The sequence below is a fragment of the Microchirus variegatus genome (assembly GCF_963457635.1).
Source record: "Microchirus variegatus genome assembly, chromosome: 9".
NCBI lineage: Eukaryota > Metazoa > Chordata > Actinopteri > Pleuronectiformes > Soleidae > Microchirus > Microchirus variegatus.
In genome coordinates this window covers 7,932,716-7,960,712 of record NC_139810.1, presented here as the reverse complement: position 1 = coordinate 7,960,712, position 27,997 = coordinate 7,932,716, and the positions used below count along the sequence as shown (strand labels likewise).

Here is a 27,997-nt window from a genome sequence, read left to right as displayed (position 1 = left end):
GCTGACCTACAGAGCAGCTCCATGAATGACCACACTTAGCAACGCACAGGGGGCGGGGCCAGTGACTGACCAATAAAACCAGCGAGCGGCTGTGTGTGTGTGTGTGTGTGTGTGTGTGTGTGTGTGTGTGTGTGTGTGTGTGTGTGTGTGTGTGTGTGTGTGTGTGTGTGTGTGTGTGTGTGTGTGTGTGTGTGTGTGCGTGTGCGTGTGCGTGTGTTGGCGTCTCTTGCATAATCACACTGCGGTTCAGTCACACCGTGAATGTGTAACTTCACTCACCGGCTTACCTCGTCACAATGGCAGCTCCGAGAAAAGTCTGCATCATCGGCTCCGGAAACTGGTGAGCTGATGATACTGCTACTGCTAAACCGTGTTGTTGTAATGTACAGTATGTGTGTGTGTGTTGTGATGGTGAACCCTGTGACCGTTGCTAGCACAGTCAGTATATGGAAAAAACAGTCAGCTAACGCTAACTAAAACTAGCCGCGTTTTCCTCAGTTATAAAGTGAACTTTAAGGTGTCATTAAGCGGTTATGGTCGTGTATTTTATGTGTAGAAAAACGGGGAGAGGCGTTCAGACAAAGTGTCCCACATGTCAGTAACGCTGTGTGGACTTTGTGGTCTCCTGTGTCGTTATCTTGTGTGTGGTTTACACCTGTACACAGTCTGCTGTGGCTTCATATGCGTCATTCATCTCAAATGAAATGTCAACATCTCACTTCATTTTTAAACACTGTTAAACTGTTAAAACTGTTAAAACTGAATTTAAAGTGAATTGTTTCTGTGTTGTGTTGTAATTTGTTGTTGTTTTTTGTAGTCTTTACATTAATAAATTAGTAGTCTGGTTTAACATTTAATAAATTGAACATTTAAAGGGACAATGTGTAGTATTTATGGGTTTATATAACCCAAAATCCACTTTTTTATACATAGTATGTGCTCCTGCATTGTCTAGTCGTTGTATAATAGTTTTTGTTTCATTTTCGTAGTGTTTCAAAAAGTCATGTAAAATAACATGGTCGCGGGCTGCGGTTGCATAGAGAAGGGTCTAACTGCAGACCGCAGACCCCATGCCAGCCCTCCCCTTACCCATTACTGGCACTCCCCTTACACGCAGGCACGCCTCTAAACAGACTAATAAGACATTCAAAAAGTGTAGGCTGTTAAACACAACTTTTTATAACCTACAGTTTGCTGTGATCATGGAAGTTTGCAAAAATAAATTAAATTACTCACAAACGTTACATTTTACAGAAGCTATTGCCATCACAGTGGAAATGTTTTTTGGGGATCAGTATCACGTTACAATGTGATACTGTAATATATAAACGTGATCATTATAATTTATAAACGTGATCATTATATTTTATAAACGTTATAATTATATTTTATGAACGTGATACTTTATTTTGTAAACGTGATCATTATATCAGAAACGTGATAATTATGTGTATGTGTATAATCTGCATTTATATATTTTAGCAGTTTGGCTATATTATTTAATAGTTAACAAAGTGGCTTTAATTAGTCATAAATTGCATACAAAGTACACTTATGTGTTCATAAATGTCAGCGAGTATTTTATTCGTCTCTATTATTGTCGCACACCGTGGTAAAAAGTCTCTGTCAATGAGTTTGCATGGGATACGCGTGTATAAATAAAGTTTCGACAAAAGCAAACGTCATCACGTCAGACGTGATCTCTCACCCAATCAGTGTTGAGGAGGCGTGCCCGCGTGTGAGGGGAGTGCCGGTAATGGTAAGGGGAGGGCTGGTGTGGGGCCTCCGGCCCGGAGTTAGACCTACTTGGCTACGGCCGCGGTAGCTCGCCCTCTCCCTCGCCTCACGAACCTCATCTTTTTTTTTTGTTTTTTGTTTTAGTTTTTAAATGCTTTATTAACAAAACAAGGATGATGACAAACTTTCCTAAAAAAGGACAACATTCTACATATCTCCACAGTACATCACACCTCCTATGAGGAACCAATAAGAGGAATTCTGACAATGACAATCTCAAGTCTAAATCAGACATACAACATATTCAAGAATAAGGAAAGAAATAAGGGCAAAATAGAGAGATAAAAAAATAAAATAAAAAACAAACAAACAGAATAGAATAGAAAATAAATAAGTAAATAAATAACATAAAAATAAAAAGACCAGTAAATACAAAAACAATTACATACAAGGGGTTTATGAAAGGTTCAATTCTACTAAAAATGTATACAGTTTAATTGCCTGGGGACTATTTATTAGTTTCAGAGTTTTTTGTAACAGGGAAAGTTCATTCTTAAGAGCGGGCCAAGAGGGGGGGGATTTGGCATATCGACATTTGTGTCTGTAAAATGTTGTGATAATAATGAGATTATTCACTAAAAACTCAGTCTTTTTGTGTTTGAGGATTACCCCTAATTGAATATTTTGAGAGGACCAAAAGTCCATGTCTGTGGAACTGGACGACATTAAGTCGTGGAGAGATTTCCACAAATTTTGGACAGTCTCACATTCATAAAACACATGCTCCGTTGTTTCCAAATGTATATTACATATATAACAATTTTCTACCACAAATTGAAATCTGCTTTTCATAAATTAATTTGAAGGATAAATGTTGTTCATAGTTTTAAAGTGAACTTCTTTATACTTCGGGGGAATGGGGAATTTTAAGTATTTTGTACGAATAGTTGAAATTTCAGATTTGTTAAAATCTTTAAGAATGAATGAGCTTTTTGTTCTGCTTGGGTTCCACAATGGAACATTATTGGGGCTGAAATTATGTTTGAACATCATTTTCCAATTTAATAAAACCTGTTGGTGAAATTTGGAAAGTTTTATGGGCAGTTTAGATATTTCAACGTCACATACTAATAGAAACTCAATCCCTCCAACTTTGTTGAAGACAAGAGAAGGAAGCGAAAACCATATCTCATCATCATTCCTTAAGAAGGATCGAAGCCATTTGATCTTTAAAATTCCATTAATCATTTCAAAGTCAATTGCTTTTATACCACCATCCTCATAGTCCTTTATCACATCCCTATTTCTGATGTAGTGATGTTTATGTATTGTATCAAAAGTATTTTGGATATTCCTTTTTTCACTAACGTTTGCACATTTAGTAATCCAAATTCCTAGATATTTGATCTCATTTTTGACAGGAATATCATACAGTGAAGAATCAGCACAACCATGAATGCTCATAAGTTCACATTTGTCCAGGTTCAAGTGCAGACCAGAGGCTTGAGAAAAAGGCCTTATTATATATAATAATATAATAATATATATAAAAAGCCAGTGGAATTTGTTCCTTATTTTTAAGAAAGATTGTAGTGTCATCAGAAAGCTGACTTATAATTAACTTGTGGTTGTTTATGTCTAAACCTTTAATGCTAGAATTTATAGCAGTTAAAGCTAGTAATTCAGTGGCTACAATGAATAAAAGAGGTGAAATGCTGCAGCCCTGCCTGATGCCTCTTTTAACCCTGAACCTGGGACATGTGCCTTCTGAGAGGGAAACACAACTATTAATATCAGTGTGTGTTGCAATCATGTCAAGAAATATGTTACCAAACCCAAATTGTTTAAAAGTATTAATAATAAAAGCATGTTCAATAGAATCGAAAGCTTTGCGGAAGTCCAGAAACAACATAAAACCATTGTCCCTAATTAAGTGATTATAGTCAATAAGATCCAGAACCAAGCGGATATTATTATGGATCGACCTTCCTTTAAGAAATCCAGATTGTGTTGGGCTAATTATTTCAGAGATGCCTGTTTTTAATCTTGTTGCCAGGACTTTTGTAAAGATCTTGTAACCTGTGTTTAAAAGTGTAATAGGCCTAAGGTTGCTTAGAAGTTTCTTATCTTTTCCAGGTTTTGGAATCAATTTAATTACCCCTTGTTTCATTGTTTCCATGAGCTCTTTTTGATTTATACATTCAATTAACACTTGGAGCAATAGGGTTTTTAAATCTTCCCAAAAATGTTTATAGAAATGTGTTGTTATTCCATCTGGCCCAGGTGAGCGGTCAGATTTCATGTTATTAATAGCAAAATCAAATTCCTCCATAGAAAAGTCTTCATCACAAATTTCTTTAAAGTTATCATCAATTACCGGAATCAGATGATTAATTTTGTCAAAGAAGGATGTGACATATTGTTCTGAGTATGAAGATTTGTAGAGGTTACTGTAAAAATTGAAGACTTCCTTTGAGATGCGTTTAGGATCTGTGCATTCCTCACCGTCAATCATTAGACTACAAACTGAGTTAAATTCTTGTCTGCGTTTTTCTAAATTGCAAAAATAGGCTGTATTTTTTACTCCCTCTTCTATCCCCTTGGCTATGGACCTCACATAAGCACCCTTGGCTTTATACAAATACATCACATCCAGTCTGGATTGCAGGTTATTAATTCTAATTTTTTCTTCCTCAGTCCAATTCAATTTGCTATAAAGATTCATAAGTTCTTTAACCACAATTGTTTCTTCTTCTCTCTTTTGCTTGTTTAGTTTTTTAGCAAATGCAATTGAAGATTTTCTAATGCTAAATTTTAGAAATTCCCACTTGGATATTGATGTGCTAATAGCTTCATCATTTTTGATATCCAAAATTAATGTTTTAATAGAGTTACAGTATTCCACATTTCTTAGTAACTGGGAATTAAATTTCCAATAATCTTTAAATGTATTTTTCAGGTCTCTATGTTTTAGTCTCAGATTAATAGTATAGTGATCACTTAAAGGACCATTAGAGATTGTTGTTTCTGTAACATATTGAGAAATAGAATGTGACACCAACCAATAATCAATACGAGATTTACTAAGACTATTAGGTTTGTGCCAGGTAAATTGTTGAACATCTTTGTGCAAGGTTCTCCAGATATCTATCAATTTGTTATTATTAGCGAAATTTTCCATAATTGAGTTTCTATATTCCCTAGAGAATTTTGAAGGCCACCTATCCAGCCATTCATCAGGGGTTACGTTGAAATCGCCTCCAAATACTATGTGATCAGTGGGGAATTTTGATGCAACAAGTTCTTATTCTTTTGATCATTGTTATACCCATAAATGTTAATCAGAATAATGAGAAAATTGTCAATATTCAAAACACAGGCAACCCAATGTCCATCTTTATCCGCCTTGTTACACAAAATCTTCCCAGGACATCTGTTGAAACAGATGGCAGTTCCAGCCGACCGGTTTGTGCCGTGCCTATATAAAATTTTATCACCCCATTGTTGTGACCAGAATTTAACATCCGACTCATCAGAATGAGTTTCCTGGAGAAAAATGCAGTTTGCTTGTTGACCCTTGCAGAACAGAAAAACAGCTTTGCGCTTAACTGAGTCTTTAAGTCCCCTTGTATTAAAAGAAAAAAAGGAAATGTCAGATTTCAACTGGAACACAGAACACATGAACAAAGTTAACAAAGAGGTTTAGGGAGGTGGAGTAGAAAAGTCTTGAGGAAAAAGTCCCATTTTCCAAAATGTTCCACTGTTTAACCATTTCACATTCAGAAATTAGCCCATATCTGGAGATTCAGCCATAATGCGTTTGCCTTCTATGAACCCAAATGAACCCCGCCGCCTTGCCTTCCTTCCCCGCCTGGGCAATTTTTGGCCAGATTGCCTGCCTGGACCTCCAGTCCTCTGGGTTCAGGTCTTCAGCAAATCAATCAATCAATCAATCAATCTTTATTTATATAGCCCACAGTTTACAAAACATAGTTTGTCTCACGGGACTTCACAGGGTTGGTAACATCCTCTGTCCTTAGACCTTCGACCAGGGTAAGGAAAAACTACCAGGGAAAAAAAAAACCCTTGTAAAAGGGAAAAAGGGTAGAAACCTTAGGGAGAACCACAGGTGAGGGATCCACTCCCTGGACGGACAGACGTGCAGTAGATGTTACCCAAAACAAACAATACACAATGACAAGAATAAAAAGTGAAAAAAAAAAAAAAAAAAAAAAAAAAAGTCTTTAAATGCCAGGATCATCTGGATCACTGGGTTTATCACAGCCTGTAGTGAAGACTGTTGTGGTCAGAGACTTGAGGATGACGGAGTCTTCTTTCCTGTCCTGACCTCATGTCGTTCACTGGTGTCAGCAGAACTGTAAGAGATTAAAATCAGTTAGAGATGTGCTATATGTAGATTTATGTGCTACATCTCATGGGGGTACATCAGGTAAGTGGTGAGGGATGAAAAATCAAGGACGGGGTAGAGAAAGTGCGGCTCGTGCAAAGTCTGTGTGCTCATTCTAAGTGCATGATGGGAAATTCCCCCAGCAGTCTAAGCCTATGGCAGCATAAGATAGACTATTCTAATCAGGACTACCTGATCTAGCTTCGACTATAGGCTATGTTAAAAAGGTAGGTTTTCAGTCTCACCTTAAAGGCAGAGACCGAGTCAGACTGTCTGACTGAAAGCGGAAGTTGGTTCCACAGGAGAGGAGCCTGGTAGCTAAATGTTCTACCACCGATTCTACTTCTAGTTATTTTAGGAATAACCAGTAGACCTGAGTTCAAGGAGCGCAGCGGTCTATTCGGCTGATATAAAGTGATTAAGTCACAAATGTAAGAAGGTGCCTGATTGTTCAGGGCCTTGTATGTAAGTAAAAGTATTTTAAAATCGATTCTACTTTTCACTGGGAGCCAGTGAAGAGAAGCCAGGACAGGAGTTATATGGTCACGTCGTCTGGTTCGAGTCAGTATCCGTGCTGCTGCGTTCTGGACCAGTTGAAGGCTTCTCAGGGACTTACTAGGACATCCAGACAGTAAGGAGTTACAGTAATCCAGCCTAGAGGTTATAAAGGCGTGGATAAGTTTCTCAGAGTCTTGTCTTGATATAATATTTCTAATTGTCTTGATGTTGCGAAGGTGGAAGAAGGCTGTTCTACATATATGCTTAATATGTTCATCCAGCGATAAATCCTGGTCAAACAGGACTCCTAGGTTCCTTACTGTAGTGCAAGGGACTGGAGTGTTACTGCCTAGGTTTAGAGCTCCAAGTGCTGCTCTTATATCTTTTGGCCCAAGGACCATGACCTCAGTTTTTTCTGTGTTAAGCATCAGAAAATTACGAGTCATCCACGTCTGTATGTCTATGAGACAATCCTGGAGTTTAATAGATGGGTTTGGGTCGTCCGGTCGTGCAGATACATATAGCTGAGTGTCATCTGCATAACAATGAAAATCTATGTTGTGTTTCCTGATAATGTTGCCTAATGGCAGCATGTACAGGGTAAAAAGAATAGGTCCAAGCACAGAACCCTGAGGAACTCCGTAGTTAACCTTAGTGAGTATGGAGGATTCCTCGTTTACACTAACAAACTGAAATCTGTCCGATAAATAGGACTTGAACCAGACAAGTGCCGATCCTCTAATCCCAACGTCTTGTTCTAGTCTATGTAACAGGATCTCATGATCTATAGTATCAAATGCTGCACTGAGATCCAACAGAACCAGTATAGAAGCCAGTCCTTTTTCAGAGGCCATAAGAATATCATCTTTTACTCTAAGTAGTGCAGTCTCTGTACTGTGGTGGGTTCTAAACCCAGACTGGAACTTTTCAAATACATTATTGCTACACAGGTGATTACACAACTGTGTGGCTGCAGCTTTTTCTAAAATCTTTGAAATAAAAGGAAGGTTTGAGATCGGTCTATAGTTACTCAGAATGCTACTGTCGAGAGAAGGCTTTTTAAGTAATGGCTTAATTACTGCCATCTTAAAGGCCTTTGGGACACAGCCGCTCAGTAAAGACATATTTATTTGATCTAGTAAAATATTTCCAACTTGTGGTAGAGCCTCTCTAAGGAGTCTAGCTGGTATAGGGTCCAACTGACATGTAGTTAGTTTAGAGGAGGAGACCAGTGAGGTCAGCTCCCGGAGGCTTATAGGAATAAAATGATTCAATACATGTAAAGCTGGAGCCGCAGTTAAGTCTAGGCTCGCTGTACTAAACTGGTTGGTAATTCTATCTCTGATCGTTTCTATCTTATCGTTAAAAAATGTTATAAAGTCATTACTACTCAGCGATCGAGGGATCGATGGATTCGTTGTATCATGGCTCTCTGTCAGCCTGGCTACAGTGCTGAAAAGGAACCTGGGGTTGCTCTTATTTTTCTCTATTAACTCTGAGTAATAAGAAGTTCTTGCATGTCTAAGAGCTTTTTTATATATATCAAAACTGTTCTTCCACAAGACATAGTGACTGTCATTATGTGTGGAACGCCACGTTCTTTCTAACTTCCGTGTACTGAGCTTTAACGCTCGAGTTTGGGCTGTGTACCATGGGGCAGACTTGTCCCGGGTGATAACCTTTCTCTTAAGAGGAGCAACAGTGTTTAGAACTGTTTGCAAGGTTAAATTTGTGTTATCCACTATTCCATTAAGTTCCGTGGGAGAGATGTTTCTATAGTCATCCTCTGTGATAAAACATGGCTGGAGGGCAGACGAGAGCTGTTCAGTGAATTTTTCAACTGAACTGTCGGATAAACAGCGACTGTAATAATGCTGCTGTTTAGGATCAGTAACATTAGTAAGTACAACCTCGAATGAGATCAGACAATGGTCCGATATCAAAGGATTCTCATCAAATACTACCAAGTTACGTATGTCAATACCATACGTCAAGATAAGGTCAAGTGTGTGTCCATAACGATGTGTTGGTTTGTTAACCTGCTGCTTGAAGCCAATTGATTCAAGCAAAGCTTTAAAAGACGAGCCAAGACTATTATTGGCTACGTCCACATGAATATTAAAATCACCTACTATGATGATTTTATCTGAACAGAGAACTAAATCAGATAAAAAATCTGCAAAATCACTTAAAAAGTCGGAGTAGGAGTTCGGTGGTCGGTATACAACGATAAGCTGGAGTCTGTTATTCTGTTTAATACTTGAGTCTAACAGACTTAGGCTGAATCCCAATACCACCCCTTAGCCCTCCCCCTTCCCCTTACCCCTTTGTCAGAGTTCCCCTTGGCCCTCAAAACAGAGTTGAGGGAGCGAGGGGTACGAACGTTCCCCTAAGAAATGAGACACACCTCCATTACGTCATCACGTCGTCCGGACTTGACGCTCGCAGACTGCTACATCAACAAGCCGATGCGATGCTTGTTGATGTAACAATCCAAAAATGCCGTCCTCACAAGTAATGTCTGTTGCCTGGGCTATTTTTCTGTTTTTACGACTGTCAGCTGCTAACAAAGACATCGGCGGCGACGCTGTGAGGAGTGTTCACACACACAGTTACAGCGACTGCAGACCCGCTGCATTACCATAGCCACACACACACACACACGGTGCAGAGGCAGAAAGCTGCTCGCAGACAGAGCGGAGTAGAGCGGGGACAGAATCTCCTGTTCTGTCCTGAAGACGTAACTGTGCACTCCGGCACAATTTGTTAATGTTAAAAAAAAATAGCGATAGCAGCTAGCTAACCACTTACGAAAGGAACGCCGGGATAGCATCGGCTACGACTAGCTAGTAATTCAAAACAAACTTGACGAGTGATTCAGAAACACCGTTGACAATTGAAGAAGACCACAATACAATCATTACACATGACTGTCGTGATTAAAATACTGAAAATACATTGTGCGAGTCTTTAACGGCCAGCTTTCAAACTTCGCTGACAGGTGACGCGGCGGAAGCTGCGAAATTCCTCGAAGCCCTCCGTTTCAAGTGTGGTCCTGAGGAAGCTTCGTTTCGAGGGCTACGTAGCCCTTCGGCTTGGCCCTACCCCTTAACCCTTATGAGAAATGAGACAGCACTACCCCTCACATGAACGCGCAAAAACAAGGGGTAGGGGGAAGGGGGAGGGCTAAGGGGTGGTATTGGGATTCAGCCTTAGAGTAAGGTGCTCAAATGATTCATAAGTACACGTGGGTCGAGAGGTGAGCGAAAGTATACAGTCAGATATAGCTGCGACCCCTCCACCTCTGCCATTTCCTCTAGGGGTATGAACACTGGTGTGGGAAGGAGGCGTTGCTTCGTTTATAGATACATAATCATTCACTTGAAGCCATGTTTCTGTTAAGCAGAGCAAGTCAAAATCCTGTTCGTGTATCAGTTCATTCACAAGCAACGCTTTTGAGCGGAGAGAACGAATATTTAACAAACCACACTTAAAACTGTTCGTTCTCGGCTCGGAGAATGTCCTTGTGTTTATTCTAACAAGGTTACTATGAATGACTCCTCTCCTGTTTCTCCGTGACTGTCTAATGTATGGAGCCCTAGAGGCAGACACTGTGTTAATCCTAAATCTATGTTCATATATAGCTTTATCTTTATATATAGCATAGTCATTATCTATAGGGGGCGACTGAACGAGTGGGAGCACAGAGAAGCGTGTTAAACTGCAACTCTGTTTCCTGGTCCCGACTGCTTGTTGTCACGTTTTGGTTCTAATAAACGTTGTCATATTTCTGGAAAGGAGGGAAGCTCCATCCAGAGTGGGATGAACACCATCCCGTCTAATAAGACCAGGTTTTCCCCAAAAACTTTGCCAGTTCTGTGTGAAGCCCACGTTATTGTTAGGGCACCACCTTGACAGCCAGCTGTTGAATGATAGCATGCGACTATACATGTCATCACTCGTTCTATTTGGCAGAGGTCCAGAGAAAACATACGGTGTCCGACATCGTCTTGGCATATGTACACACCGACTCCACATTAATTTTAGTGACCTCCGACTGGCGAAGCCGAATGTCGTTGCTGCCGACGTGAATAACGATTTTATTGAACCTACGATTAGCTTTAGCCAGCAGTTTTAAATGAGATTCGATGTCGCCCGCTCTGGCCCCAGGAATGCAACAGACTGTGGTCGCTGGAGTCGAAAACTTTACGTTCCGTAAAATAGAGTCACCGATAACTAGAGTCGTTTCCTCAGCGGGTGTGTCGCTGAGTGGGGAAAATGTGTTCGAAACGTGGGTCGGCCGGTGGCTAGCCGGGGGCTTCGGTTTAGAGCTACGCTTCCCACCGCGGACAGTCACCCACTCTCCCTGATTTCCCGGCTGCTCGGGAACTACTGAGGGGGCTGTAGCTAACTGTGATGTAGCGGTGGCTGCAGTTGCTGCTGCGGTTGCTACCGGGCTCGCACTCCTAGGCGAAGGATAGCTAATGCTAGCGACTAAAGGACTAGCTTCTACAGTGCGGAGCCGCGCTTCTAGCTGGCTAATCCTCGCCTCCATGTCCAAAAACATACTACATTTAATACACATACCATTACCGCTAAATGAGGCAGAGGAGTAACTAAACATCGAGCACTGAGCACACGACAGAGCAGGGGAGCAAGAGGGAGCAGGAGAGTGGGAGAGAGAGAAAGAAGCCATTGCTAGTAAATGTGCTAAGCTAGGCTGTTAGCACCCGGCTCAGAGGGAGAGTACTGCACTTGTTTACAGACTACTATGGATAAGCTAGAAAGACAACTTAGCTTCGGTTTTTAGGTGACGTGTGGGTAGTATCCCTCGTGGCGAGTGTCAGCTGCTGGAAGTGGCTGCTGCTGCTGGAAGTGGCTGCTGCTGCTGGAAGTGGCTGCTGCTGCTGGAAGTGGCTGCTGCTGCTATATATCTTCAAAGCGGATCCCTTCATCTTTACACACAGGAGAAGCCCTCGTCTGTCTCCAGATGTCATCTCTCACTGTACGTCTCGCAAACATAATGATGATTTGTCGATGCTTGTTCTCTGTCGCTCGCCCCACTCTGTGGACAACGTCGACCGCTTCTTCCATCTTTGTCTTCAGGTCCGGAGCGATTCTACCCAGAAGCTCCACCACTTCTGCTCTGATGTTTTCATTAATTTTCTCCTTTTTCCCTTTGATGCGAAGACATCTCCTTTTGTATCTTTCTTGAATCAATAAACGAGCTTTAATGTCATCATTATCTTTTTTGAGAGAATCAATCTGTTTTTCCATGTGTTTTATTTTCGTTGTACACTCTTTCAGCTCCTCTGAGTTGAGCTGCACTGATTTAGCAATAGCAGCTAGCATGGTGCTATGTTGTTGCATCTGTTTGCTAACATCCTCCATGCGGTCGTCGACACGTTTTCCAAGAGAGTCGATAGCTTTCAGAATGGTGTCAGTAGATGTGTTGGATTCGTTTTCCTGAGACGTACCTTTCGGTTTCTTCTCCATGTGTGATTTTTCGGGAGTATTTGCAGGGGTTGTAGCCATTCTTTTATTGTTGCTAGCATTAGCTGTCTCCATCGGCGTTGAATAGTCGTGCTCGTTGTCATTATGAGTTGTAAATAGGAGGTTTTTCGCCGCCGAATGTTTCGAGCTGTAGTTTTTTTTCATGTTCGGGCTGTAATTGTTCAGGAAAGTGGAATATTAGATCTCAAAAGCTGTTACATTGGGACTTTGTTTAGGAGATCAGACAGATGCAACTGCTCAGTGCGCCATCTTGCCGAGCCTCTACAGTTAGACCTACTTGGATAACGCTGTGCCTGAGACAGACCCTCACGAACCTCATCTGCTGTCACGGAGAAAGACAACGAGGATGACATTTGACCAGCTCAGATACCGTAGCGCTCAGGGAAGGGAGGGGGTGAGCAGAGCAGCAGTTCTTTGTTGTAAATTTCAGCCTCTCCTCTAGATGGCACTATAAACTACTTACTTCACCTTTAAGAAGTAATCATTTATTAAGGTTCTATTACTGTTGTAATCCACTCAGGTGCTCAGTTCGGTGTTAAAGTCCAGTCATGTTGTTGTCAGTTCAGGCTGCTGCAGCCTCTATAAAGCAAGGCCCTTGACTTAAGTACATTTAAAAGGCTTATTCTAAAGTTTTGAAAAAACCAACCAGTATGTATTTTAAGTGAAACTTGTACAAACAAACTTCCGAGTAGTATGTTACATTTTTGCCAACAAACCCACCTACATATGACACTGGACCTTTAAATACGATACGATACGATACGGGACGATATACTTTATTGTCCCGTTCAGGGAAATTTGTCTTGGACTCAACAGCTTCGCCATAAATGCCTTGACGGCCAAAATGAAAACAAACAAGACATCATCAGCCATACCATCACTGATCATATCTTATTTGCACAACAGTATCTGAAGGAAAACACACACAGAGAGAGATAGACATGCTGATTCTGTGTCCAAATAGATAGTTACAGATCAAATATAGTTTTTTTGTTTGTTTAAAACGAGTTTTCAGATTGTTATGCTTCTTAAATGTGAATGTTTTCATTATTTCCAGAAATAATAATTGATCAAAGCAATAGGAACAAACGGGTAATCACAACACAAGTCTGTCATTCCGTCAGTGGTTAGACCTCTATGAACTAACAATCATTTTCATAATCAGTTCATCTGCCGTTTAATTGATTATTTGTCTGTTAAATACAATGTTATAAAACTTCTCATGCATTGTCAGTTGAAAATATTCTTATTATTCGCAACACAGGGGTTCTGCTATCGCCAAGATACTGGGTACCAATGCCGCCCAGAATGCAAACTTTGACAACACTGTAAAAATGTGGGTGTTTGAGGAGATGGTCAACGGACGCAAACTGACTGAAATAATCAACAACGAGCATGAAAACGTGAAGTACCTTCCTGGACACCAGCTGCCCGCAAATGTGGTGAGAAGTTATGGTTCAATTAAATGTGCTCGAGTTTGACTTTTTCGAACGGCTGATGTATTTTAAACGTCTTCACCTCCATCAGCTGGCCGTCCCAGACCTGGTGGAGGCGTCCAGTGATGCAGACATCTTGGTGTTTGTGATCCCTCATCAGTTTGTTGGGAGAGCGTGTGATGCCATGAAGGGGAAGATTAAGAGTGACGCACTGGGGATTTCCCTTATCAAGGTACTTGATTTTTTTATTTATTTTGTTCCCCAACATGAACTATCACTGTTTGTCTCCAGAATTCAAAAGCAAAGAGTGCTACTTCGTGTGCTATGGTAAGGCTGCTAAACTTTCTATTAGAGAAAGTATCTCTAATATTTTCACAGAGACTGTTCAAACCACGTTTGTTTGTTCCTTGTGCCAAATTTGGATTTGTTTGGTTAGTAAAACCATGTTGGTAGAATAGAAATTATGCATGTCACTATCTGCATATCTACTCACAGGTTTGTTCTATGTTAGCAGCAAACCAAAGCAGAAAAACCTACTATATTTTTTTTATTTATCACGTCATATCGTCATCGCAGTATTCAACAACGTTAACAGGTTTTCCTAAAATCGTGCAGCCCTTATTCTGCCCTTATTAAGACACAGTCCATGTCCTTGTTGAAGCAGCTGCAAACCAGTTGTGCATTCAACGTGACCTTTGACCAAAATTCCAGCTTGGTGCTTATTGTAAATATGCCTCTTGTGTGTGGTTTTTTTTTGTTCAACCAGGGTGTAGACGAGGGACCCGATGGACTTAAACTGATCTCTGACGTGATCCAGGAGAAGCTCGGCATCACCATGAGCGTACTGATGGGCGCCAACATCGCCAATGAGGTCGCGGAAGGGAAGTTCTGCGAGACCACCATTGGTGAGACTGTTTTTATGAATAATTAAAATAGGGATGGGAATCCGTATAAGCATTGGTCCGAAAAAAAAGTAAAAACCTGTACAATCCAAAAATCAGACATGTCGCATTGTTCATCAGCAAAAGCATTTTAGCCGAGTCATGTTTGGGATCTTTAATTCTTCTTTTTGGGAGAACAAGATTTGTTACACAGTTAGAGAAATACGCCTTTAAAATGACTCGGTACAAATGTGTTGTTAACAGGTTCATAGTTCATATTAATGGTCTAAAACAGGGGTCACCAACGTGGTGCCCGCGGGCACCTGGTAGCCCGCAGGCAGCCAATAGGGTGCCCGCGAGCTCACTTCACTTCACCTCACTTGCATGTATCCGTATGATGGCTCAGTAAAATATCTTTGATATTCTCTCGCGTTTTCTCCTCACAGGCTCCGGTAGAAACATGGCGTCTCGCTGCTAACAGTGGCTATGCAACCGCAGCCCGCGACCATGTTATTTTACATGACTTTTTGAAACACTACGAAAATGAAACAAAAACTATTATACAGCGACTTGACAATGCAGGAGCACATAATATGTATAAAAAAGTGGATTTTGGGTTATATAAACCCATAAATACTACACAGTGTCCCTTTAAATGGTAAAAAAATGGTGCATAAAATGTTAATGTGGTAGCCCTCCATATTATTTTTTACCCTTAAGGTAGCTCTCTGTCTCAAAAAGGTTGGTGACCCCTGGTCTAAAATGACTGTATCGGACTAATATCGGTATCAGTAGATACTCACCCTTGTATATCTTTGAGGGCCTAGCACAGCTATTGTTATTTACTTATGCCATAAGGGTCGAATCCATGAATCTATGAGGTTTTAACCTTGAAGCGAGAAGCATGTTTGTGTTTTTGAGCACCGTGCATTGTCACGTTGAGAGTAAACCTTTAATCTCTTTTAACTGATGATGTGTAAATATGTCGGCAGCCATCACGGGATTAATTATGTGTGAAACAAACACGAACCTGATTTGACCGGATTAGTGTTTTTTTAGGCCACAGCTGGTAAATTTCACTTGCGGGCTATTGGCTAATATCTGAAAGACCTACAATAACACATGATATAATAATAAATGAATTTTAATGAAGGTGACGTGTGTTTTTTCTGCCCTAGGATGTAAGAATAAAAACCACGGTGCTCTCCTGAAGGAACTCATGCAGACTGACAACTTCAGAGTTACTGTAGTAGAGGAATACGACGTGGTGGAAATCTGTGGAGCCCTGAAGGTGAGTTTTTTTGTGCAAAACAGAGATGTATACTATGCTGTCCAAACGTTTAAAATTTATTTGAAAAAAAAATGTTGGTACAAAATTTGACAAAAATGTCATACTATATACTATGTTATCCAAAATTTGGCAAAAACGTAATACTATACTATAGTCCAAAATTTGACAAAAACGTCATTCTATACTATATCGTCTAAAATCGGAAATCTTTTTTTTGGAAAATAATGTTTTAGCCCAAAATGTGACCAAAATGTCATACTATACTATTTCGTCGACCTCAATGTCATACTACACTATTTCGTCCAAAATCTGACTTTTTTTTTTTTTTTTAACTTGACAAAAACGTCATACTATACTATGTCGTCCAAAATCTGAAGTTTTTTTAGCCTAAAATGTGACCAAAACGTCATACTATACTATGTCGTCGACCTCAATGTCATACTACACTATTTCGTCCAAAATCTGACCTTTTTTTTTTTTTTTTTTTAAACTTGACAAAAACGTCATACTATACTATGTCGTCCAAAATCTGATAAAAAAAATTTGAAAAAAATTTGACAAATACGTCATACTATACTATGTTGTCCAAAATTGGGCAATATTTTTAACGGATAGTACAGTGGAGAGAGACAGGAGGCAGAGAGGTGGGGAAAGACATGCAGGAAAAAACGCTTGGTGTGGGAATTGAACCAGGGTCGTCTGCAGCAAGGACTACAGCCTCAAAACATGGGGCAGGTTGGGTGCTCTGCCATCTGAGCTAAACACAATTACATTGTTGTTGACCTCAATCTCATATTGCACTATTTTGTCCAAAATCTGACAATTTTTTTGAAAAAAACTTTTGGTCCAAAATTTTACAAAAACGTCATACTATACTATGTCGTCCAAAATCGGAAAAATTGTTTTATCCCAAAATGTGACCAAAACGTCATACTATACTATGTCGTCGACCTCAATGTCATACAACACTACTCTGCCAAAATCTGACAATTTTTTTGAAAAAAAACTTTTGGTCCAACATTTGACAAAAACGTCATACCATACTATGTCGTCCAAAATCGAAAAAAAAAATTCAAATTACCAATACGTCATACTATACTATGTCATCGACCTCAATGTCATACTACACTACTTCGTCCAAAATCTGACCATTTTTTTGAAAAAAACTTTTGGTCCAAAATTTGACAGAAACGTCATACCATACTATGTCGTCCAAAATCTGAATTTTTTTTTATCCCAAAATGTGACCAAAACGTCATACTAAACTATGTCGTCGGCCTCAATGTCATACTACACTACTAAAAAAAAATTTGGTCCAAAATTTGACAAAAACGTCATACTATATTCCATCCATCCATCCATTTTCTACCGCTTATCCGGGGCCGGGTCGCGGGGGCAGCAGTCTGAGAAGGGACGCCCAGACCTCCCTCTCGCAGGACACTTCCTCCAGCTCTTCCGGGGGGACCCCAAGGCATTCCCAGGCCAGCCGGGTGACGTAGTCACTCCAGCGTGTCCTGGGTCTTCCTCTGGGTCTCCTCCCGGTGGGACATGCCCGGAACAGGGGGGCATCCGATACAGATGCCCGAGCCACCTCAGCTGGCTCCTCTCGATGCGGAGGAGCATCGGCTCTACTCCGAGCTCCTCCCGGGTGACAGAGCTCCTCACCCTATCTCTAAGGGAGCGCTCTGCCACCCTGCGGAGAAAACTCATTTCAGCCGCTTGTATCCGGGATCTTGTTCTTTCGGTCATAACCCAAAGTTCATGACCATAGGTGAGGGTAGGAACGTAGATTGACCGGTAAATCGAGAGCTTTGCCTTTCGGCTCAGCTCCTTCTTCACCACAACGGACCGATACAACAACCGCATTACTGCGGCCGCTGCACCGATCCGCCTGTCAATCTCACGCTCCATCCTTCCCTCACTCGTGAACAAGATCCCAAAGATACTGGGGGGCGCCCGAGAGCTCGACTATGTAAGACGTGTATCGTGGCAGCTCTTCGGGGGTTTACAAAAAAGGTCATTTTTTAATGCCTCAAGCTTAATTTATTGCACAACTTTAGTGCTGCCATTTGCTTCTACAAGTTTCACTATGTCGGCGTTCCGGTCCAAGGTGGATTCTGCCAAAACAACTCGCTCCAAGTCTCGACAGTCGCCAGATCCGGAGCTACCGGAGAAGCTAGATGCTAATGAGGCAATGCTACAGAGCATTAAATGCATGATGGAGGAGATGCGGTCTGACATCGTTGGGAAGTTTGAGACTATTATCTCAGAGACCGTGAAACGAGATATTAAATCCGCCTTGAAGCCGCTTGAGGAGCAAATTACGGCACAAAATAGCACCATCAACGAGCTTGAGAAGGCAGCTAATGAGCAGGATGGCCAGTTAGCCGACCTACAAGCTAATGTAGCTTCGCTGACAGCGACAGTGGAAACCGTGAAGAAGAGGTGCGAGGACCTGGAGGCTCGCTCCAGATGGAACAATGTTAGACTCATTGGTCTGCCTGAGGGTACAGAGGGTCCTCGCCCAACAGAATTTAATCGCTGGCTTTTTACAAGAGCTACTGGGCCTAGAGGCTGAGCTACTACTTGACCGGGCACACCGCACGCTGCGCGCTAAACCTAAACAGGATGAACCTCCTCGCACGTTTGTCATCAGGTTGAACCGATTTCGGGACAGGAATCTTATTCTACAAGGTGCGAGTAAAACCTCGCCTCTGATGTTCAACGGGAAGCGGATCCACATATTCCCAGACAACTAATATTGGCAAACGTTTATGCTCCAAATTGGGACGATGACAATTTTTTCAGACATTTTTTCTCATTATTACCAGACCTTAATTCATTCAACTTGATATTAGGAGGAGACTTTAATTGCTGGATTAACCCTCACCTTGATAGATCATCCTCTGCCCTGAACACTCTTTCAAAGTCAGCCAAAGTTATTAAACATTTTATGGAAGAATTTGGAATAATTGATCCCTGGCGCACCTTCAACCCGTTAAAAAAACAATACTCCTTTTTTTCACCAGTCCATCATACATATACTCGTATAGACTTCTTTTTAGTACCCAAACGACTCTTAAATTTGATCTCTGCATGCAAGTATGACCCTATCATAGTATCTGACCATGCTTCCATTTCTATGAATATTCATTTGGAAAAAATGTTGAAACCACGTTCATCCTGGCGTTTGAATTCTCAATTGCTTTTGGAAGAAGGATTTGTTAAAGTTATACACGATCGCATAGATTTCTTCCTGGAAACCAACAGGACCCCTAATATTTCTCCCTCGCTGTTATGGGAGACTATGAAAGCCTATATTCGAGGTGAAATAGTTCCGTTTGAGTCACACAAAAAAAAGAGTTGGAAAGGAAGGTTAAATCAATTGGCCCAGGAAATATATCGGAATTGGATCTAGATTATTCAATGTCAAAATCTTCAGATGTTTATAAAAAACGAATGACACTGCAAACTGAATATGACTTATTAACGACACAGCACACTATGGAGCAACTGTCACAGTGCAGGTCAACATATTATGAGCATGGAGACAAACAAAGTAAATTATTGGCCCACAGACTTCATCAAATCATGTCCTCCCAATTAATCCCTCAAATACAGACAGAATCCGGTCCAACTTCTGACCCGCTTGAGATCAATAATTGTTTCAAAGATTTCTATGAATCATTGTATGCATCTGAAGTAAACCCTACGATTACTGAATTGGATGACTTTTGCGATAAACTAAACATTCCCGTTTTGGACCCAAACTTGGCTCAAGTATTAGAAAAACCAATTACAATTTTCGAACTTAAGGCAGCTGCAACCTCACTACAAACCGGTAAAAGTCCAGGACCAGATGGCTTTCCAGCCGAATTTTATAAAATATTCTGGGAGAAACTAGCCCCATTATTATTAGAGGTCTTTATAGAATCTTTTGATCGTGGCTCCCTTCCACAAACATTATCCCAAGCCTGTATCTACTTACTGTTAAAAAAGGGTAAAGATCCTCTACTCTGCAGCTCATACCGACCAATAAGTTTACTTAATGTAGATTTTAAAATACTGTCTAAATTACTAGCTCGACGACTAGAAGCCACACTCCCATCCATCATCTCAATGGACCAAACAGGCTTTATCCAGGAAGGGCATTCCTTCTTTAACCTTAGGCGGGTGTTCAATATAATCTATAATCATAACTCTTCCTCTTCCACTGAAGCTTTAATTTCGTTGGATGCCGAAAAGGCATTCGACAGGGTGGAAGGGAATTATTTATTTTTTATTTTGAAGAAATTTTGTTTTGGATCTAATTTTATAAACTCGGTTAAGCTGCTGTATTCTTCACCACAAGCTACAGTGAAAACCAATGGCTTAACTTCGTCCCCTTTTTCACTGCAACGATCCACGAGACAGGGATGTCCACTCAGTCCCCTCTTGTTCGCTTTAGCTATAGAGCCTCTGGCTATTGCCATGCGATGTCACCCTAAATTCACAGGAATTACTAGAAATGGAGTGGAATCCAAACTCACTCTCTATGCGGATGACCTGCTTCTTTTCACTGCAAATGTATCTCAATCTATTCCAATAGCACTCTCTATCCTCGACTCATTTGGTAAAATCTCAGGTTATAAAGTGAATCTTAGTAAGAGCGAGCTATTTCTCATTAAGGGATCTTCTGGAAGCTACCCCCTCCAAAATTTACCATTCAAATTAGCCAGCGCTGGCTTTGACTACCTAGGTATTCATTTAACTGATTCTTATGAAAAACTGTTCAAGAGAAATTTCACTTCACTAATGACTCAAATTAACAGTGATTTTGATCGGTGGTCTCTTTTACACTTATCTGTGGCCGCCAGAATCAATATAATAAAAATGAATATTTTGCCTCGTTTTATGTATTTGGATTTTATTTGGAATAAGAAGAAATCTAGGTTAACATTACAATCACTTCAAAGAACTTAAGAATTGGGAGGGATGGCTCTACCAAACATGCTATTTTACTATTGGGCGGTGAATATAAGGAGTTTAAATTTTTGGATTCAGTATAAGAACTTGGAGGCTCCGCCTATGTGGTTAACTATAGAAGCTAACTCTACACATCCGGCCACATTGCAGTCTCTATTACACTCACAGCTCCCCTCCTCTGTCTCCATGTATACAAAAAATATCATTGTAGTGTCTTCATTGAAAATATGGGCCCAATTCCGTCGCTTTTTTGGTTTCCAATCACTGTCCACTAAATCTCCTCTGATTGGTAATCACCTATTTCCTCCCTCCTTGATGGATAATGCTTTTTTGTTATGGGATCGATTGGGAGTGAGGTGCGTCAGGGACTTATTCATAGACGGGATATTTGCTTCTTTCCAACAATTAGTAACCAAATTTTCTTTGCCAAAAAGTCATTTTTTTAGATATCTCCAAGTGCGAAGCTTTGTCTCGAGTACATATGCTTGTTTCCCGGCTTTACCTCCTGACTCTGATATGGACAGCTTCACGAATGCCCTCTCATCTCTTAAAGGGGCTGTGTCTGCTATATATTCCAACATTCATAAACTCAGATCAGGCCCCTTGGAAACCTATAGAACAACTTGGGAAGTTAGTCTTGGTATAGAAATTTCAGAAAGCATGTGGAGTGAGGCTTTACGCAGAGTGCACAAATCTTCCATTTGTGCTAAACATTGTTTTATTCAATGTAAGGTTTTGCATCGTGCTCATTATACAAAAGAACGTCTGTCAAAAATGTTCAAGGATGTGTCACCGTCTTGTGATCGCTGTCATCAAACCCCCGCTGATTATATTCATATGTTCTGGCAATGCCCACATCTCTCTAAATACTGGCAAGAAATATTCTCCACCCTATCTACAATTACAGGTGTAACAATTTCTCCAAATACATTTACGGCTGTTTTTGGGGCTGTGCTACCCCCACTCAGCCTCTCCTCCTCGCAAAAAGATACCTTGGCCTTCACCACCCTTCTTGCCCGAAGGGTAATTCTACTGAGATGGAAATCTGTTCCACCTCCCACACATACGCAGTGGCTTAAGGATGTCCTACACTTTCTAGGACTTGAAAAAATTTGGTGGTCACTTCGTGGACAATCGGGAAGGTTCGACAGGATTTGGAGCCCTTTTTTTGTCCTAGTTAATGACACGCAATCTACATTTACACCAGACTGAATGGGTAAATTAATATAACATTGTACGCTAAGATCACTTAATGATACGTTTCATCTTGCTCATTTAAAATGTTTTCTTTTTCATTTGAAGCTGTCTTTCCACACTCTGTTTATCTCAATTTTTTTTTTTCTGTTATGTGCTGGGGGAGTGTACCGAAAAGGGGAGGGGGGGATGGGATTATTTTGTCTTTTTTGCAGATTCTACCCTATTGTTGTATGGTAACATTGTTCTGTATTCTGCATTTGTGATTGTTCTCTGCAAATAATAAAAAGAAGTTTAAAAAAAAAAAAAGACCCCAAGATACTTAAACTCCTCCACCTGAGGCAGGATCTCTCCACTGACCCGGTGGGAGCAACCCACCTTTTTCCGGTCGAGAACCATGGCCTCGGACTTAGAGGTGCTGATTCTCATCCCAGCCGCTTCACACTCGGCTGCAAACCGCCCCAGCGCATTCTGGAGTTCCTGGTTCGTAGGAGCCATCAAGACCACATCATCTACAAAGAGCAGAGATGGAATCCAGCTGCTCCCGAACCAGACCCCTTCCGGCCCCCGGCTGCACCTAGAAATTCTGTCCATAAAAATAATGAACAGAACCGGTGACAAAGGGCAGCCCTGCCGGAGTCCAACATGCACTGGGAACAAGTCTGACTTACTGCCGACAATGCGAACCAAGCTCCTGCTCCGGTCGTACAGGGACCGCACGGCCCTTAACAAAGGGCCCCCGACCCCATACTCCCGGAGCACCCCCCACAGAATGCCACGAGGGACACGGTCGAAAGCCTTCTCCAAGTCCACAAAACACATGTGGACTGGTTGAGCAAACTCTCATGAACCCTCGAGCACCCTGCGAAGGGTATAGAGCTGGTCCAGTGTTCCACGGCCAGGACGAAAACCGCATTGTTCCTCTTGAATCCGAGGTTCGACTATCGGCCGAACTGTCCTCTCCAGTACCCTGGAATAGACTTTCCCCGGGAGGCTGAGGAGTTTGATCCCCCAGTTTGAACACACCCTCCGATCCCCCTTTTTGAAAAGAGGGACCACCACAACTGTCTGCCATTCCAGAGGCACTGTCCCCAACCGCCACGCAATGCTGCAGAGACGTGTCAACCAGGACAGCCCTACAGCATCCAGAGACTTAAGGTACTCAGGCCGGATCTGTCCAGCTTCCTCCCCCGCCAGCGGATCCAACTCACCACCAGGTGGTGATCGGTTGACAGCTCAGCCCCTCTCTTCACCCGAGTGTCCAAGACATGCGGTCGGAGGCCAGATGACACGACCACAGTCGATCATTGACCTCCGGCCTAGGGTGTCCTGGTGCCACGTGCACTGATGGACACCCTTATGCCTGAACATGGTGTTCGTTATGGACAAACCATGACTAGCACAGAAGTCCAATAACAAAACACCACTCGGGTTCAGATCGGGGAGGCCATTCCTCCCAATCACACCCCTCCAGGTTACACTGTCGTTACCCACGTGAGCATTGAAGTCTCCCAACAGAACTACGGAGTCCCCGGTTGGAGCACTTTCTAGTACGCCTTCCAGGGACTCCAAAAAGGCCGGGTACTCTGCACTGCCGTTCAGCCCGTAAGCCGAAACAACAGTGAGAGACCTACCCCCCACCCGAAGGCGGAGGGACGCGACCCTTTCGCTCTGCGGGGAGAACTCCAACACGTGGCGGCTGAGCTGGGGAGCTATAAGCAAGCCCACACCAGCCCGTCGCCTCTCACCTTGGGCAACTCCAGAGTAGTAGAGAGTCCAGCCTCTCTCAAGGAGTTGGGTTCCAGAGCCCAGACTGTGCGTGGAGGTGAGCCCTACTATTTCTAGTCGGTATCGCTCCACCTCCCGAACAAGCTCAGGCTCTTTCCCCCCCAGCGAGGTGACATTCCATGTCCCCATAGCTAGGGTTGTTGTCCCGCGATTGGGCCGCCGGGGCCCCCGCCCACGACTGCCACCCAAACCACATTGCACCGGCCCCTTATGGCCCTTCATGTGGGTGGTGGGTCCACTTGAAAGGGCGCCCACGTCGCTCTTTCGGGCTGAGCCCGGCCGGGTCCCATGGGCAAAGACCCAGCCACCAGGCGCTCGCCTGCGAGCCCCACTCCCGGGCCTGGCTCCAGGATGGGGCCCCGGTAACGCCAGTCCGGGCGACGTACTCGACTTGGTTTTCTTTTTTCTCATAAGGGGTAAGTGAATTGCTCTTCGTCTGATCCGTCACCGAGGACCTGTTTGCCTTGGGAGACCCTACCAGGGGCATTAAGCCCCGGACAACATAGCTCCTAGGATCATACGGATACTCAACCCCTCCACCACGATAAGGTGGCAGTTCAAGGAGGGGGACATACTATATTATGTCGTCCAAAATCGGAATTCTTTTTGAAATTATTTTTTTAGCCCAAAATGTGACCAAAACGTCATACTATACTATGTTGTCAGCCTCAATGTATACATACTACACTACTTCGTCCAAAATCTGACCATTTTTTTGAAAAAAAACTTTTGGTCCAAAATTTGACAAAAACGTCATACTATGTCGTCCAAAATCGGGAAAAAGTTTGTGAATTTTTATTTTTTTGCTCAAAATGTGACCAAAACGTCATACTATACTATGTCGTCGACCTCAGTGTCATACCATACTATGTCGTCCAAAATCGGGAAAAGAAATTTGAATTTATTTTTTTTGCCCAAAATGTTACCAAAACGTCATACTGTACTATTTCGTCGACCTCAATGTCAAACTACAGTACTTTGCCAAAATCTGACAATTTTTTTGAAAAAAAAATGTTGGTCCAATATTTGATAAAAACGTCATACTATGTCGTCCAAAATCGGGAAAAAGTTTGTGAATTTTTTTTTTTTTGCTCAAAATGTGACCAAAACGTCATACTATACTATGTCGTCGACCTCAGTGTCATACTACACTATTTCGTCCAAAATCTGACCATTTTTAAAAAAATAAAATTTGGTCCAAAATTTTACAAAAACTTCACAAAAACTTCATACTATTATGTCGTCCAAAATCTGATAATTTTTCAGATTTTAATTTCTTTGAAACTTTTTTGGGGCTTTTTTTTTTTAGTGTGAAATGTGATCAAAACATCAAACTATACTATGTTGTGGACCTCAATGTCATACTACACTATTTCGTCCAAAATCTGGCCATTTTTTTGAAAAAAAAAATTGGGTCAAAAATTTGACAAAAACGTCATACTATACTATGTCGTCCAAAATCTGAATTATTTCGGGATTTTTTTTTAGCCCAAAATGTGACCCAAACGTCATACTATACTATGTTTTCAACCTCAATGTCATACTACACTATTTCGTCCCAAATCTGATAATTTTTTTGAAAAAATAGATTTGGTCTAAAATTTTACAAAAACTTCATACTATACTATGTCGTCTAAAATCGGGAAAACATTTTTTAGCTCAAATTGTGACCAAAACGTCATACTGTACTATTTCGTCGACCTCAATGTCAAACTACAGTACTTTGCCAAAATCTGACCATTTTTTTGAAAAAAAAATGTTGGTCCAATATTTGATAAAAACGTCATACTATGTCGTCCAAAATCGGGAAAAAGTTTGTGAATTTTTTTTTTTTGCCCAAAATGTGACCAAAACGTCATACTATACTATGTCGTCGACCTCAGTGTCATACTAAACTATTTCGTCCAAAATCTGACCATTTTTAAAAAAATAAAATTTGGTCAAAAATTTTACAAAAACTTCACAAAAACTTCATACTATTATGTCGTCCAAAGTCTGATAATTTTTCAGATTTTAATTTCTTTGAAACTTTTTTGGGGCTTTTTTTTTTAGTGTGAAATGTGATCAAAACATCAAACTATACTATGTTGTGGACCTCAATGTCATACTACACTATTTCGTCCAAAATCTGGCCATTTTTTTGAAAAAAAAAAGTTAGACAAAAACGTCATACTATGTCGTCCAAAATCTGAATTTTTTCGGGATTTTTTTTTTAGCCCAAAATGTGACCCAAACGTCATACTATACTATGTTTTCAACCTCAATGTCATACTACACTATTTCGTCCCAAATCTGATAATTTTTTTGAAAAAATAGAATTGGTCTAAAATTTGACAAAAACTTCATACTATACTATGTCGTCTAAAATCGGGAAAACATTTTTTAGCTCAAATTGTGACCAAAACGTCATACTGTACTATTTCGTCGACCTCAATGTCAAACTACAGTACTTTGCCAAAATCTGACCATTTTTTTGAAAAAAAAATGTTGGTCCAATATTTGATAAAAACGTCATACTATGTCGTCCAAAATCGGGAAAAAGTTTGTGAATTTTTTTTTTTTTGCCCAAAATGTGACCAAAACGTCATACTATACTATGTCGTCGACCTCAGTGTCATACTAAACTATTTCGTCCAAAATCTGACCATTTTTAAAAAAATAAAATTTGGTCAAAAATTTTACAAAAACTTCACAAAAACTTCATACTATTATGTCGTCCAAAGTCTGATAATTTTTCAGATTTTAATTTCTTTGAAACTTTTTTGGGGCTTTTTTTTTTAGTGTGAAATGTGATCAAAACATCAAACTATACTATGTTGTGGACCTCAATGTCATACTACACTATTTCGTCCAAAATCTGGCCATTTTTTTGAAAAAAAAAAGTTAGACAAAAACGTCATACTATGTCGTCCAAAATCTGAATTTTTTCGGGATTTTTTTTTTAGCCCAAAATGTGACCCAAACGTCATACTATACTATGTTTTCAACCTCAATGTCATACTACACTATTTCGTCCCAAATCTGATAATTTTTTTGAAAAAATAGAATTGGTCTAAAATTTGACAAAAACTTCATACTATACTATGTCGTCTAAAATCGGGAAAACATTTTTTAGCTCAAATTGTGACCAAAACGTCATTCTATACTATGTCATCGACCTCAATGTCATACTACACAATTTCGTCCAACATCTGATAATTTTTTTGAAAAAAAAAATTTGGTCCAAAATTTGACAAAAACCTCATACTATACTATGTCGTCCAAAATTGAAAAGAAAAAAAAAAAAAAAATTTTACAAAATGTTACCAAAACGTCATACTATACTATGTCGTCGACCTCAATGTCATACTACACTATTTGGTCCAAAATCGGATCATTTTTTGTCAAAAAAAATGTGTTCCAAAATTTGACAAAAACGTCATACTATACTATGTCGTCCAAAATTGGAACATTTTTTGAATTTTTTTTTTAGCCCAAAATGTGACCAAAACGTCATGCTATACTATTTCGTCAACCTCAATGTCATACTACACTATTTCATCCCAAATCTGATCATTTAAAAAAAAATAATAATTTGGTCCAAAATTTGACAAAAATTTCATACTATGCTATGTCGTCCAAAATCAGACACATTTTTTGAAAATATTTTTTTACTTCAGAATTTGACCAAAACGTCATACCATACTATGTTGCCCAAAATCTGACCTTTTTTCTTTTTTAAACAAATGATTGTCCCAAAATTTCACAAAAACGTCATAGGTTAATATGTCGGCTTGTAAGAGAATATGTCGGTCCTGTAGACACTAAGAGTCTGGTGACCTAATGGGTAACTCACTGGCTCCCTGAGTCAGGGATTGTGGGTTTGATTCCGAACAGAGGTGAATGAGGTAAGGTAGAGGAGGTTAAACCAAACTTGACTGCTTGAAAAAAAATATATATATATGTGATAGTTCAAACTATCCTATGTTGTCCAAAAAAGTCATACTATGTCATGCGAAAGTTTACACATTTGTTTGAAAAAATTGTCCAAAATTGGAAAAAAAAAAAAAAAAAATGTTTTTACTTCAGAATGTGACCAAAACTTCATACTATACTATGTTGTCGACCAAAAAATCATACCATACTATGTTGTCCAAAATCTGACCATTTTTTTGAAAAAATATTTTGGTCCAAAATTGGACCGAAAACGTCATACTATACTATGTCCTCCAAAATCAGACAAATTTTTTGAAACAATTTTTTTTACTTCAGAATGTGACCAAAACGTCATACCATACTATGTTGT

General features: G+C 40.6%; 1 protein-coding gene across 1 annotated transcript in view; it reads left to right on the top strand.

The window, feature by feature from the left end:
* Positions 1-290: 290 nt before the first annotated feature.
* The window catches only part of LOC310932328 (glycerol-3-phosphate dehydrogenase [NAD(+)], cytoplasmic-like), a gene marked incomplete at its 3' end in the record, with an annotated part of 29,708 nt that continues 2,001 nt past the window's right edge, over positions 291-27,997 (top strand). Inside the window, 5 exon segments of the mRNA XM_083895632.1 lie at positions 291-340; positions 13,422-13,599; positions 13,685-13,825; positions 14,360-14,498; positions 15,653-15,765. Of these exon segments, the coding sequence (XP_083751758.1) occupies positions 297-340; positions 13,422-13,599; positions 13,685-13,825; positions 14,360-14,498; positions 15,653-15,765 (615 nt within the window). The 5' untranslated portion in view covers positions 291-296.